General features: G+C 43.5%; 2 protein-coding genes across 2 annotated transcripts in view; one reads left to right on the top strand and one right to left on the bottom strand.

The window, feature by feature from the left end:
- The window catches only part of fkbp16 (FKBP prolyl isomerase 16), a 34,450-nt gene extending 30,067 nt beyond the window's left edge, over positions 1-4,383 (bottom strand). The window contains exons 1-3 of the mRNA XM_042110452.1: positions 3,978-4,383; positions 3,306-3,475; positions 2,650-2,738 (exon numbers count right to left, since the gene is read on the bottom strand). Of these exons, the coding sequence (XP_041966386.1) occupies positions 2,650-2,738; positions 3,306-3,475; positions 3,978-4,383 (665 nt within the window). The remainder of the gene's footprint in view (positions 1-2,649; positions 2,739-3,305; positions 3,476-3,977) is intronic.
- A 5,126-nt stretch (positions 4,384-9,509) lies between these two features.
- Positions 9,510-13,824, top strand: part of LOC121724185 (RNA polymerase II elongation factor ELL) — a 33,955-nt gene continuing 29,640 nt past the window's right edge. The window contains exons 1-2 of the mRNA XM_042110573.1: positions 9,510-9,647; positions 12,510-12,557. Coding sequence (XP_041966507.1) covers positions 9,510-9,647; positions 12,510-12,557 — 186 coding nt within the window. The remainder of the gene's footprint in view (positions 9,648-12,509; positions 12,558-13,824) is intronic.

The raw sequence follows: 13,824 nt of genomic DNA, 5'->3' as shown, positions 1-13,824 counted from the left end.
TTACTGTAAACAATGAAAATTTCTCCTGAAGCTATATGAGCTTCCCTGAACACTGTGTTTTACATTTTTTGATGTATAATGACTGCTCAGTACTGTTTTCATTGGATTCTTGGATGCCTTCCCATTGTCTAAATGCCAAAATGAGGACTATTACGTTTTTCCAAATAAATTAAAGCTGTAGCCTTAACTGCTTTTTCCAACAGTGTTCGTCACAGCCTAGTAAAAAGAGAAAACAGGTGACATGAAATCCTTGAAATTTGGAGACTTACAGTAATAGGCCTTTTGATGGCCTGCTAGTGGCAAACTCTGTCTGTCTGCACTCATCATGCATTCATTGAATGACAGGAGGTGACCCTTACCATTTAATTGAAGACACAAACCTTCCCAAGAACAAAAAAAGAGCCGGTTACCACTATTTTAAAAAAATCGTTTCTGTTCCGCAACATAGAAAAAAATCATAACGTTTCTGGTTTCGTTTTTGTTCCTAGCAAAATGGCAAAAGTTTCTGGTCCATGAACCGGTTCAATCCCTTGATTTTAGGTATTAATTATTTAGCCTAGGTGTGTGTGTATGTGTGTGGATGCGTGTGTGTGTGTCTGTGTGTGTGTGTGTGTGTGTGTGTGTGTGTGTGTGTGTGTGTGTGTGTGAGAGGGGGGGGGGGCATCGGTAAATGTCCTGTGTTTATTTAATTGTACTGAATATCGATGACTATCCTTAGTGCTTTCAGCTTTTAAGTGTATCAATGTATATAACATGAGAGAAAGAGAAGAGTGTGTCAAAGTGGCTTTGCTGTCCCCCTTTTAGAGCTGGCCAGGTGCCAGTGGGATCTACCTTTGGGAGAAGCTAAATTTGACTCTGGCACACACAGCTCTAATAATCAACAGCATAAAAACAACAATTAACTCTGCTTCTGTCTGCCTCTCTCAACACAGCCTACTCCCACGAGAAGGGACTTAGAGCAGGACCAGAGAAGAAGCAATGGGCTAGTACGTCCCAGCGCTGTCTGTATGTCTCTCTCTCTCTCTCTCTCTCTCTATCTATCTATCTCTCTCTCACTCTCTCCCTGTCGTTTGCTCTCCCACTCTCCCTCTTACACGCATATTTAAAATAAAGAAAAACAAAAAAATATATATATAGGCACACACACACACATGCACATAACACGCACACACATACACACATACAGTATACACAGATGCAAACAGACATGCATGTACACCGCACTGCATCAAGAAAACACTAGCTCCACTCTGGGGTCCAATCCCCGACTCCAGAGTCACTGCACAAACAAGTCCTTGAACAACAGGAGACTTTGTGTACTGGAACCATAACACGCCACTCTCTCTCTCACACACACACACACACACACACACACACACACACACACACATATGCACACATGCACACACACATTCACACACTCATATGCACAAACGCGGTAGAACACCCACCCTGGCCTTGACATGACAGTAGAAAAACAGACAAGGTTCAGCTAAGGCATAACACAAACCCTCCCCCTGTCTGCTCCTCAGTTCGTCACAGGTCAAAAAACTACACCACATTTCCCATTTAACTTATTCCACAACTGTAGCTTTAGAGACTGATATTATCTCCCAAATCAAGCTGCTGAGAAAAGGCGATTTGTGGTCAGCTTTCCCAGACAGAGCATCAGTGTGTTTTGATGGATGCTTGTTGTAAACCACCTGTGAACTGACTCCAGCTGCTGACGCTTAGATATAGCCTGATAAAGCAATCTTCACCATGGCCAATCTGTTGTGCATGTTCAAACCTGATATTCTCTCAGATGCTGGCTTTGAAAGGGCATTACTGATGCACTGAATTACTTTCTTTTTTTGACACAAAATAATCAGTTTATTATGTGTTGTGAAAGTAAAAGAACAAATATAACATTTAATGCTACAGATGCAACACAACAGAATGAATAGTTATCAGCTGTGGAATATGCACCGTTGAAACACTGATATTCCACAGGCATGCAGCCTCACAGCATACTGTCCATTGACAACATGCAGTCTCAAATGGCGCTGAACAAACACTGGACGTGTAAAAACAGCAGGGTTAAAAAAATCACACACTCTAATGGCACCCTGAGTGACGACAAACAATGCGGGTCACCTCCCCTCGGCCTGCAATACTCCTTTAACGGTGAGTGAGTTGTAGGAGGTGGAGTGGGGGAAGACCGCAGGAACGAAACCGCCCTATTGGCTGTAATTAAAGGGCCGCCCGTCGTCCACGGTTTCTGAGGGCTTGGGCCTCTGGACGACCCTGAATGGGGCTTGTGGGGGTGGACTGGAGGGGTGCTGGTCTGGGGGGTGGGATGAGGGTAGACCATCTGCTCCTCTACGCGGTTCATTAGCCATGATCCTGGGTACAGGCAGTGTGCCCTGACATCAACAGGTACAAAAGGACCTTGTCCACCCCAGTGTGGAGATAGATGTCACATTACTTTTTAAAATCTGCCATTATAGGAGGGCAACACCTTCCTCTCTATCCCCCATCATCAAGCTCAAGTAGGGGGGACACTGAATATTTAATGTGGCTATTTTCTGCTGAATAACTGTTGATGACAGTTGTTTGCTTGTTGTTGTGTTTTGGAAATGAGTTGGCTGTTTTGTTTCACTCTCTTACCTTCCTAAAAGACCATAGGTGTACTGAGAGTCTGCCAGCAGTAATGCGATCTCTTCCTTCCTCATTGATATTGCACACTCTTCCAGCGCCTGAAACAAAGTAAGGCACGATAGTCCAAAATGTCCCACTGATTTTCAATGAGCAAGTATGTAGTTTATGTTGACAAAATTAAATATATTTCCAGGCTTACATCATTTTGGAGTAAAGTACCAAAGCTAGGGCTTACCACACTCCTGTGTATTATTCATGTACTATACATTTCTCTGCACAACCTGCAACATTATATCTTGTATGTGCCCCCTTGGACACACACACACACAAAACAACACTTCCACTGTCCTTTGAACTGATATGGTCATAGCAGGGCACCTGTAAACCTAAAGTCAGCAACATCATTCAATTGACTTGCTTGAACAGCATAAAAATAAAACAGAATCATGTCATCCTATTATGCATTGCTACTCTGTCCTGGGACACGTTTGTGTGTCACTTCTGGTTGTGTTATACTGTGCTCTCCCCATCCCCAACGGACGATCTGATCTAGTGAGCAGGTGTATGCTGATCACGCGCAGGTACACCTGCCCCCAACATGCCCTACCTTCCCCTTCCCTGCCCTGTCTCAGGTGCTGCTGTGGTTGCCCCCAGTAACTCCTCACCTGGTTGACGTCCCCTTCTCCGATGACAAACACCAGCTTGGAGTCCTTCTCCACCACCATGCGGTCCTCCAGGACGCCCTGCATTCGGAGGGTAACCTCCTGGCCCCAGGCTGGGCCCTGAGCCTCGGCGGCACCAGGCTCCTGGATTTTCTTCCTCAGCAGTCGGTCATCTGTGAATGGCAAACAGGCAAGAGGGGGAGCATTGGGTGGAGAAGGGGAGGAGGAAGGGGTTAATCTACTTGTTGTTGAGGAACAGACCCTTGTGTTTCTCTGGGAAGAGAAGCCTCCTTAGCAGTGGGGACAGAAGACAGTTGCTCTCTCTCTCTCTCTCTCTCTCTCTCTCGTGTCAGCTTACCTAAAATGCACACAGCCAATCTGGTTAGCGTCTCGACGTGGGACAGATTGTTTACATGCTATGTTGTTTTACCCTGGTTTGGATATCTTTGATTAGGTTTTCTTCATGACTTCACTCTACCGTCACTCTAACCTCTCAACCTCATTTATTCTGTAATGTATTATGTATTAGCAAAAAAAATAGATTGAATGCACTGCATTTGCTGTAAATAAACTTTAGGCATTGTATATTTTTTGACAAAGGGATGCCTTAACCAACTCTTACATGAAAAAGCAATTCACTTTATTTCAGTGAAGTAACTCACATCATTTGCCTACCTGTAATGTTGATCCAATCTTGGGCCATGAACAGCTCCTCAAAGCTGGATGAGGTCCATTCCTCTGTCTCGTAGTCGGGAAACAGATTCTCCACTGAGCTGTCCCTCTTCTCCTCGGGCTCTGTCTCCGAGGGGTCCCGAAACCGGACAGTCTTCAAGAAGCTGGACGTCTTCCTCATCTTCCGCTGCTCCTCTGTGGGCACCTCCTCGCCATCGGAGGCAGGGCACACAGCGCCCCCATTGGCCTCCTCCATGCCACCACCACCATCTTGTCTGTCGTCCGCTCTCTCCAGGGCCTGCTCTTCCTTTTCTCTCTCGTCTTCCTCCTTTTCCTCCTCTGCCTCATCAGTGCCTGCCTTGCTGTGGCTCTCTGCCTCCCCCTTTCCCACCTGCTGTCCTGCATCCATCTCCATCCCCACCTCCTCCTCCTCCTCGTCCTCCTCCTCTTCACCCTCCTCGTCCTCCTCCTCGTCCTCCTCCTCGTCCTCCTCCTCCTCCTCGTCCTCCTCCTCCCCTAGGTCTGCGTTTCCCTCTTCGGCGGAAATCTCCTCCAATCCTGTGCCCAGGGAGGGCTCTGTCGGTGTCGGTTTCTCCGAGGAGTCCACTCTCTTGGCCTCTGTTACCCCTTCCGGTTCAGGTTCCATCTCATGACATGGAGCAGAGGACTCCATCTATGGAGTCTCCCCGTAGCGTGCTGGCAGAGCTATGCTGCTCTCCACAGCTGACCAACTGACGCGAAGTGACTGCGCGGTGAACCAGCTGACCCGATCAACTAGCGTCGTGAAGCCTCCAACAGCAACAGCCTGTAGTAACTCCTAAACCCCTTCATCCACATGGACTCTCACAGAGCTGAACTTCGAGGGCATCGCCAACTTGCACGAATCCCCAGCTACGCCGATTGTGAAAAGCCGCAGGGGTAGAGGACACGTAGGTTAATCCAGGTTTGCGGACCGGGCAGAGAGAACAGACGGTCACACCTTTCAATTTCAGTTATCCCTTCCTCCTTTGACTAAGACTGTGTGTGCGCACGATAGAAACAGAAAGTGACGAGAAATGGTCAATGTATGAAAAGTATACTGCGCAACGTGCTCCGTCCGTGGGGTTGTGCAGAGGTAATCTGAGGGATTAGAAGAGCAAAATCTAATCTGCTAGAATGTCCCTAAGCTTCTTAATGACTTCATCGCGCAGGCCCATGACGGCGTTCCCATGAGCACCGTCCACCAATAGGATCTCAGAGATGGCTGTCCTCTGGACTAGGCTTGCCCAGTTTGGTTTGATAGTGATTGCATTTGTATAATGTGTGAGGAAAGTGTTCAGTAGGAGAGGGTTGTCTACTTCATCACGTTTCACTGACAAAGTGACCTACAGTATATTTGTAGGCTTACTTGCTAAATGTATTTTGCTTATGGACCTTTCCAAGTGTTTCTATGGTACCCATTTGTTCTAATATGGATATTTCATAATTGAATACATTATGATGCAGTGTAATTCTGACAAAAAAATCTTTGATAAATAAAGAAATGACTACAGAATTAACCAGAGTGAATTGATGAGACCCAAAACCACTAGCGTACATTAACAACAGACAGACACACACACACAACACATTCTAACAATGTAAGAACCGGTTTTTCCAGGTTTTGCGGAAACTCAAGTCAATGAGCAACTGTGTTTTACAAGACAAGACAGGTCCTTGTCACAGTCAGTGCACATGTTGCCTCAGAACAGCCAAAGGAGAGCTAATCAACAAAGTGGACAGTATATTATAGGTTTATACATTCTTAGTCACTTTCAACATGAAGATAATAATTTGCTTGTACAACTGCTGAATATAAAAAATCATTGCATGCATGAACTTCCCATATAATTTGTATTATTTTCTGTCTTTTTCTTCTTTATCACACTACTAGTTCTGACGGAAACAACCCTGTAATTTTATATGATTTCACACACATAGCTCATCTTTGACTATACATGAAGTTTCAATTCTCCATGTGACACAGACAAAAGTGCTGCTGTCCACAGAAGCAGAAATGGCTCTACCTGGACCTTGATGATAAGAGCTTTTCTTCAGTTGGGAAAACTTTTAGAGTTTTAGCACAGAACCATGTGATTCCAATAGGTTGTATAAGTGGTTGCCTAAAAGCCTCACTAAAGAGTCTGCTGAAGTAAGCTGTCATGTTAAATTGAAAGCGATGAGCGACATGCTGTACACAGTGATCATCTTTTTTCACTTCTGAAATTGTTGATTCCTACTCTTGCCACAACAAGCATAGCCAGCAGCAGAAATCCACTCTGATTCCCCCAGTATCAGCTGAAATGTTTGTCCCTGAACCCAGCTAGACTCCCCTCGATCTGTAAAGATCTTCTATTGATGGAGATGGACGTATATCATTAGTGTCCCAGCAAATGACCAAAGTACATCCTTTCATATACAGGCCAAAGCAGTCATGAACATACAATAATTCCCATTAAGTATCTGTCACCTGTTTATACTGTTTGAAATTACACTTACAGGAAAGTGACAGCTGTCTTTTCAGCAGGTGAAACCCTTAAACCCTGACATTACAGTCATAAGAGCAAGAGAAATCCCAGTTTAACCCCTTGTGCCCCACATGGTTAAACTCCCACACATTGTTAGCTTCCATTGGAAATACAAGGGGATGCTATGGAAATGGAAAAGATGTCTGCACTTCATCTCTAGCATCTAGCATCATGTGAATCTGCACATTTGGAGGGGTGGGGGCATTCCTTTATTTTACAGTCTGGATACCCATGGATCTCAGAAGGCCATATGGCAATTGCACCAGCTCCATTAGAGACTATGAGAAAGCTCCTTAATCCACAGGCCAAGCACCTTGTCTGCTAAGGATTAGGCCTGTCTAATTAACCTAAATTCTCAGTTTTTTTTTAACACTGCCCATTTCACCTCAATTGCTTGTGCACTCATAAAGGTGAAGTGGATATCCACACCAGATGTGTTTTCTTGATCAATAATGTGCATCATTATTTTTTATTCCCCCCCCCCTCCCTTTTCCTTAATGCTTCCTAATCTCTGAATTTATAGCGTATGTGTATGCAATAAATTGGACTCCAGATAGCTGTATTTGTTCAAGGTATTATCTGGTGAATATAATGCACAACATGTTTTTCTCCCTCTGGTGATGAATTCACTTTGCTGATATGAAGCCAGGATCCAAACAATCATTAATTTATACTGAAAAATCATTTCACTTTCTTTTACTCATGTTGATTAAGCACTTCTATGAACCTCTCCGCTCACTGGCTCAAGGACGGTCTCTTACAATTTCTGATCCCCCATTTTATGGTGAATTATGGTAAACTTCAACAAATCTATCAAACAATCCACATCGTATGGCTCTTCTGGCTAAAAATAAATGAGTGATGTTATAAGTCACTTTCAAAAACCAAGGAGGGAACTGGAAGTGGTCGAAGGAATTGTGAAGCTCTCTTTAAACGTTTCAATGCAATATTACTATCCATAGTAGGCTGACTCATGGTCACTTATTCTGATATACCTACACACTGCTTATGAGAATACCTTCCTCGTTTTCTTATTACACTCACTTAAATAGGAATGGTGCCAGGTCTCCTTCCTCTGCCGGTTAATTTGGGCGGTTCCTAAAACACAACATGTTAGGTTACTAGTCTGAAAGAAGGTCAGAGGCTACACTGCTATACACCGCACTGCTATAGGCCTAAACAGTTAGTTAAACAGTCTCAAAATGCAGAGCTCCAGAGGGTTCAGGCTGTGCTGGTTTTTGCTGTCTAGTTTAGACTATTACTGACAAACTGTCCACCGCTATGTAATACAATAGTCCGTTTTGCTGTAGCTTGTCACTTCAGTTGATTAGCTTCTATGGCAGCGCTAACTAGGCCTATACTCCTAGCCATCCACTTACATCATCACTGTCATCACCTCACATACATACAGCACACTGCTTGCTACAGTAAGCCTCTACATACTTGCTGCACACTGCCCCCCCCCCCTCCCTACATACACAGCACATTGTCTTCAGGATCTTCTCCAACACATATCCTCTACATACTTACAGCACACTGCCCCCACCTACCCACACACACACACATACACACGCACACACACTACACACACACACACACACAGTCACTTCTCCACTCCCCTCCCACCCACACACACATCTTCACTGTCATCGCTCACATACATCATACATACAGTACTCTGCTTGCAATAGTAAGTCCCTTCATCATACTTGCAGTACACTGCCCCCCCCCCCCCCCCCCCCTCTCCCCTACATACACAGCACATTATTTCATCAGGAAGCTTCTCCAACAAACATCCCCAACATACACACTGCCCTCTCCCCACATACACAGCACACTATCCCATCTCCCTTGTCATCCCCCCAACACACACACCAAGACCCCTGGCAGTTGGGTTAGCCCCTTGAGCCGTGGATCTGCCCAAGGTTTCTTCCTTGGTTTCTTCCCCCCCCCCATAAATGCACAAATAGGCTGACACCAGACATAATTTCACTGCATTTCTTACATCCAGTAACTATATGCATGTGACAATAAACTTCCTTGTATCCTTGTATCCTTTAAAATTAATAATTTGAAGTAACAAAATAGACTAATGGAATACATGAAAAATCATATAGACAATCAGAGAAGGAACATACCTGGCTCACAGGATGATGGCTACACACCTAATGGTGTGGGAGATCTGGCAACAGAATGACTCAACAAGCCTTCTGGCCACTTCCCTTAAATACCCCGTTTTAGTTATCACCAAATGGGAGTAATTGTTTATGAGACCATTGTTCCAGTGAGACCATCAAAATGAATCAATCAAGACATAACAATGCATACATTTGATTATTTCCTGTTCCCAGTTAACTTCTCCTGTGGAAAAACACAAAATTAGGGATAGAAACAAATGGTGCAGATAAAAGAGTCAGCAATGACACATGACAGTAGGCCCACAATAGGCCCTCTCCTCCATGAAGCTGAGTAGCTGATCAAAAGTTAAATGTAATTTTAGGACCATTACAATGTATATCACCCATAACTGTTTTCCACTGTGCTGTACATATATAACAATGTTACTGAGAAAAATAAAATAAAATAAAAATATATGAAAATATTAATGAGAGTGGAGTAGGCCTAGCCTACTGTAAATATAAAATTCTGATCATAGACCTTTATGTCTACTCAGAAGGATGACATTACAGGAACTTAATTGGGGATAATTGGGTATGTTTACACATTCAATCCATGTCAATGCAACTGTGGTAACATGGGGATAAGGGAGAGTAATATTTATTATGTGTGTGTGTGTGTGTGTGTGTGTGTGTGTGTGTGTGTGTGTGTGTGTGTGTGTGTGTGTGCGCGTGCGTGCACGCGTGTGTGGTGTGTGTGTGTGTGTGTGTGTGTGTGTGTGTTTGTGTGTGTGTGACGTGTGAGAGTTATCTCCGCCCAGACCCCTGTGACGTTTCAATGAGAATGTCGCCAGTTCAGCTCAGTTCTAGACATGGCAGCGCTGAGACAGGAGCATCGGTATGGACTCTCCTGTGGAAAAAATAACAAAAACATTCCCAATAAGACTATTTATCACGTCAAACTAACCGACACTGCCATTAGAACACTGGAAGCCTACCAAAATCTCAAGGTAATGCTTTTACAATTTTTACGTTTAAAGCTTTCGCTGGTGGTAGTGATTGTTTTATATTAACGCCCGAGGTTGGTCTTAAAAAAGTGTGCCACAATTGAGTGAAAAAAAGTTGCGACAACTTCAGAAAGTGTCCACAATGTGCATGTTAATAGCCTTTTAATGACTGGAAATGTATTCGGTCTGCATTAAAAGGCTGAGGTAGAGCAGTTGGCGACGTGAATCTCTTTACTCATCTTTCATGATAGCAAGTCCCTCATAAGAATGGAACACCAGACCCCTCTCTGTTTTATGACTTCTTAGAAATACATCACTATTTTGTAGCATTTGATCAAGCAAGTTAAATAGTCTTTTAAGTCAAACTGTTTTGTTTCATTACATTCGGTTTTAACTTTAGCCTACTGAATTCCAGCCCACGTATAACTTTACGCTGTCTGATAGCCTGGCATGTTTTGAGAATTCAGGATAAACAAACGAGGAGATTCTTATATTTTACTTATAAGCAAAATTGAGGTGTTAAGTGTACCTTTTTATTGTCGCATCGACTTGTGCAAATCATGGTAAAGGGATCATACGGTCTGAGAGGGGCTCAAGGTTTGATTGAAGCAATCCTGTGAATGTATTTTACAGCAATGTATTCTTTCGTAGCCTATACAATGTAAAGTAGTAGAGTATCCGTCTTATCGAAATAGAAACGTGCAGTCTAGCCTATAGATTTGTTTGAATTGATTAGGCTATTTATTAGAGCAACTCACTATTTGATCTGAAATAGTCCACCGTTTATGCCGTAAGCCACGCGTTGATATTCACTTGAATTAAACTATTAGGCTATTCATGACAGGTTGACCAAACTGTTTCATTGCCTGCCATAGCCTAGGTTATTTCATAATTCCAATGAATGATACCATTTGTCGAGAAATTATAGGCTACTCGGTAAAGTTTAATCTCAGTATTCCTAGGCTATACTGTAATCTTCCCTTTAACAACACAATTAGTTTGTGATTATGTAAAGGGTAATGAAGATCATCAAGGCAATCCTGCGCAGTTTGTGATTGCGTATTGGCGGCGGGTCGTTTAAATTAATCTACTTTTGCCAACTAGCCTTTAAAAACTGCAAACCATAATCCCATTTGTCGGCAAAAATAATTTTCAGATTGGCGTGATTTACTCTGGAATCCGGAGTGACTGTTCAGTTTCACAAATAGCCTAACTTCAGTGTTGCTGTCACATAGGGTAGTTTGTTGTTTGCGTTGTTTGTTGTGCTTTTTGCGTTTTCCTTTGTAAACATTACGAAACGAAACTCTTTCCAACTCTATGCTCATTGGCCCGACATGCTGTGTGATAAATGTGTAGTTTGATCCAATCAGTAGGTTAGCTATCGCAACTTCCTCAATTTTGAAGTGACGGGGTGTTAGGCCTACTGATAGCAAAGTGACAGTAGCCCAGACTAGGCTACTCCTGAAGGTGTTACATATTTGCACATACTAAACTAAATGAAAAGTCTTGGGAAAATTGACACTCAGTTTTGATGAAAATGGTTCTGAATGAACTGCATTTCTTTTCAAACTGAATGTGCTCCAAGGCTTAAATCATATACAGGCTAATCAAATGCAGTTATCCATGGATAGGACAGTCCAGGCTACTCCATTAACTGTTTGTAAACCATGTAGTCAACTCCAGGCTTATTCTCACTTAACCTCTGTGAAGCTTTTAGTCTTTCAGCTCACTGAATAGACACATAGTGAAAACCCATGTTTATCCTGTAATCCTACTAAATGAAAACAAACAACCTGTCTCTTAATAAGGCATTGAGCTTAATAGAGCAAAGACTAATGGGAAGAGCAACATTGTGCCTCTTCCTGAAGCATTTATAATAGATAGGCTAAACAAGGCTGTTGGCTATGGCTACAGCTGTAACCTGTAGATACTGCCACATACCTTTTAATCCTACACTGTCGGTTGGTAGCCGGACAATGACATTTTTATATAGATATGCATTGTAACAATATATTCTGCTTAAATTTTATTATGAACAGTTTAAGATCTGCTAATCTGGAGAATGCAGTCCTGTGTGCCGAGTCCATAGAGGACATTTAATTCCGCTTTTAACTAGGCCTACACCATCCTTTCTCTTTCTGATGAGAAATCAACAGGGAAAAAAAAGAACAGGCATTAGGACTCTGAAAGCTTTTTTGTGAGTGATGAGGCATTTCCCTTGACAGTCTTCCAGTCTCTCCTTCTACCTCCCATCCCCCATTTTAAAGACACACACACACACACACACTAAACACACATTTGATTGACTTAAGTAAGGTTTCGCAAGTGTGAGATGTATTATTAATAAGATGCATTCCAAAGAAGATTAGCAGAGAAACACAGCCTTGATCTGTGGAGTCCAGTGACACATGTGCATACAGAAGAGTCCAGTGAGAACTAGTGTTTCTCTCAGTCCGGTCCACACACATTACTGATACCACGGAGCACACTCACCTCAGCCCAAGCCAGAAATGTGAAACTGCCGTTGCTCTGAGACACGACTAATAGGCAGGCATGGTTTTCACTGCAGGTTCTGGCTAAATAAATACTGGTTGTGGTCATTCTGGCCTCCCATGGGCAAACAAATGGCATAAAGCTGTAATTATTATGGAGGATGGGCCAAAGGGAAAACTTCCACGCATTAGCCTATGTCTTTATCACATATTTCATATGTTCATATGTTATATGTGTTCATCACATCAGTAATGTCTTTGTTCTGCCATGTGTTCAGCAATGAAATCAGTAACTCAATATTGCTTCTCACCTGTGCAGTCCAGGGCTGTGTTGATGATAAACTGTGTTTTTGTATTCTCTTTCTGTCTCCAGGGATCCTTACCAAATCAGCCAGCAATTTGCTTCAAGGGGAACCAGGGGGTAAGATGAATGTGTTTTTGCTCATCCCTTCCAGACATAGGGCTCTAGAGATGAAATGTTTTAATTAGTCATGATTGTTGAGCCATACATGCACTCGGGAAAGATTTTGAGCAGTGCCGTTTCAATTTTTCATGATGTCTTGAATCACACGGCTAAATAGGAGTGACAGTTGCATCAAGTGACACCACCCTTAAGGATTGCAGCCCTGGGGATCAATAAAGTATCTATCTATCTATCTATCTATCTATCTATCTATCTATCTATCTATCTATTTACTACAAGAACGGAGCAGCATGGAAGTGTGCGCGAAATAAGCAAGCAGTGTGGCTGTCATCAACAGGCCATCCATTACTCTTGCAATTTTCCTCTGTGATTTTCCTTGTCCATGTTTCTACACAAAGATTGACATTTTATTTGACTTTTGGCTGGAGCAGTGTGTGGACACTGGCCAGTCCATATGACTAGGTAGTGCGAGTTAAGAAAGGGGGGGGGGGCAGAAAACATTCCTCTGAGACGACTGCAGAGAAAGATGCCTGTGTCTAAACGGATTAGCACGTTCAGCTGTAGCCTCCTCCCTGTCACTGCCAGCTAGCCTAGCGTACATTTAACACATAATTGGGCCTGTCTAAAAGGAGCCGGTCTAATCCCCAGCAAGAGCCGATTGCATTGAGGAAAGTGACTTTGCTCTGTACACAAACGCCGGACTGTGCGCTGGGGGCACGGGCCCCGGGAGCCTCCGAGTGGTACTCTATACCCCCAGGCTGCTAGCCAGGTTACTGGGTCAGCCCAGCAACTGGGAAGGCTTTGTTTCCGCGGAGCGGTGGGGGGTGGGGGGAGCCGGTGAACCCCAGGGAACCCAGAGCCTCCGTGCCTGTTGTCTCTGTGCAGACATGAAAGACCTGCGACAAGGAGGGGGGTAGCCATAAGAACGTTCCTTCTCATTCTCTCTTTCTCTCTCTTGCGCTCTCTCTCCTCTCTCTCTCTCTCACACACACACACACACACACACACACACACTGCTTGCAGATTCAAAACAATAGCACCATTGCCAAAGTAATCTCACATACTGAGACACTTCCCACAACAATGTCAAAAATTTGGCTACAGAGATACCTGTGGTCAAGTTCCAATCTTGTATATTTGCAATGAAAATGTTCCAATTTTCCGATTGAGATTTGTGTGATTATATCTCTGTTTGGTGCATTGCATATTCAAATTGGATGCAGCGAATATGTGCGTCAGCTTCCCCCTCCTCTGACAATGGGCT

This window comes from Alosa sapidissima, chromosome 11 (genome assembly GCF_018492685.1).
Source record: "Alosa sapidissima isolate fAloSap1 chromosome 11, fAloSap1.pri, whole genome shotgun sequence".
NCBI classification, from domain to species: domain Eukaryota; kingdom Metazoa; phylum Chordata; class Actinopteri; order Clupeiformes; family Clupeidae; genus Alosa; species Alosa sapidissima.
This window is presented reverse-complemented; position numbering and strand designations above follow the sequence as displayed.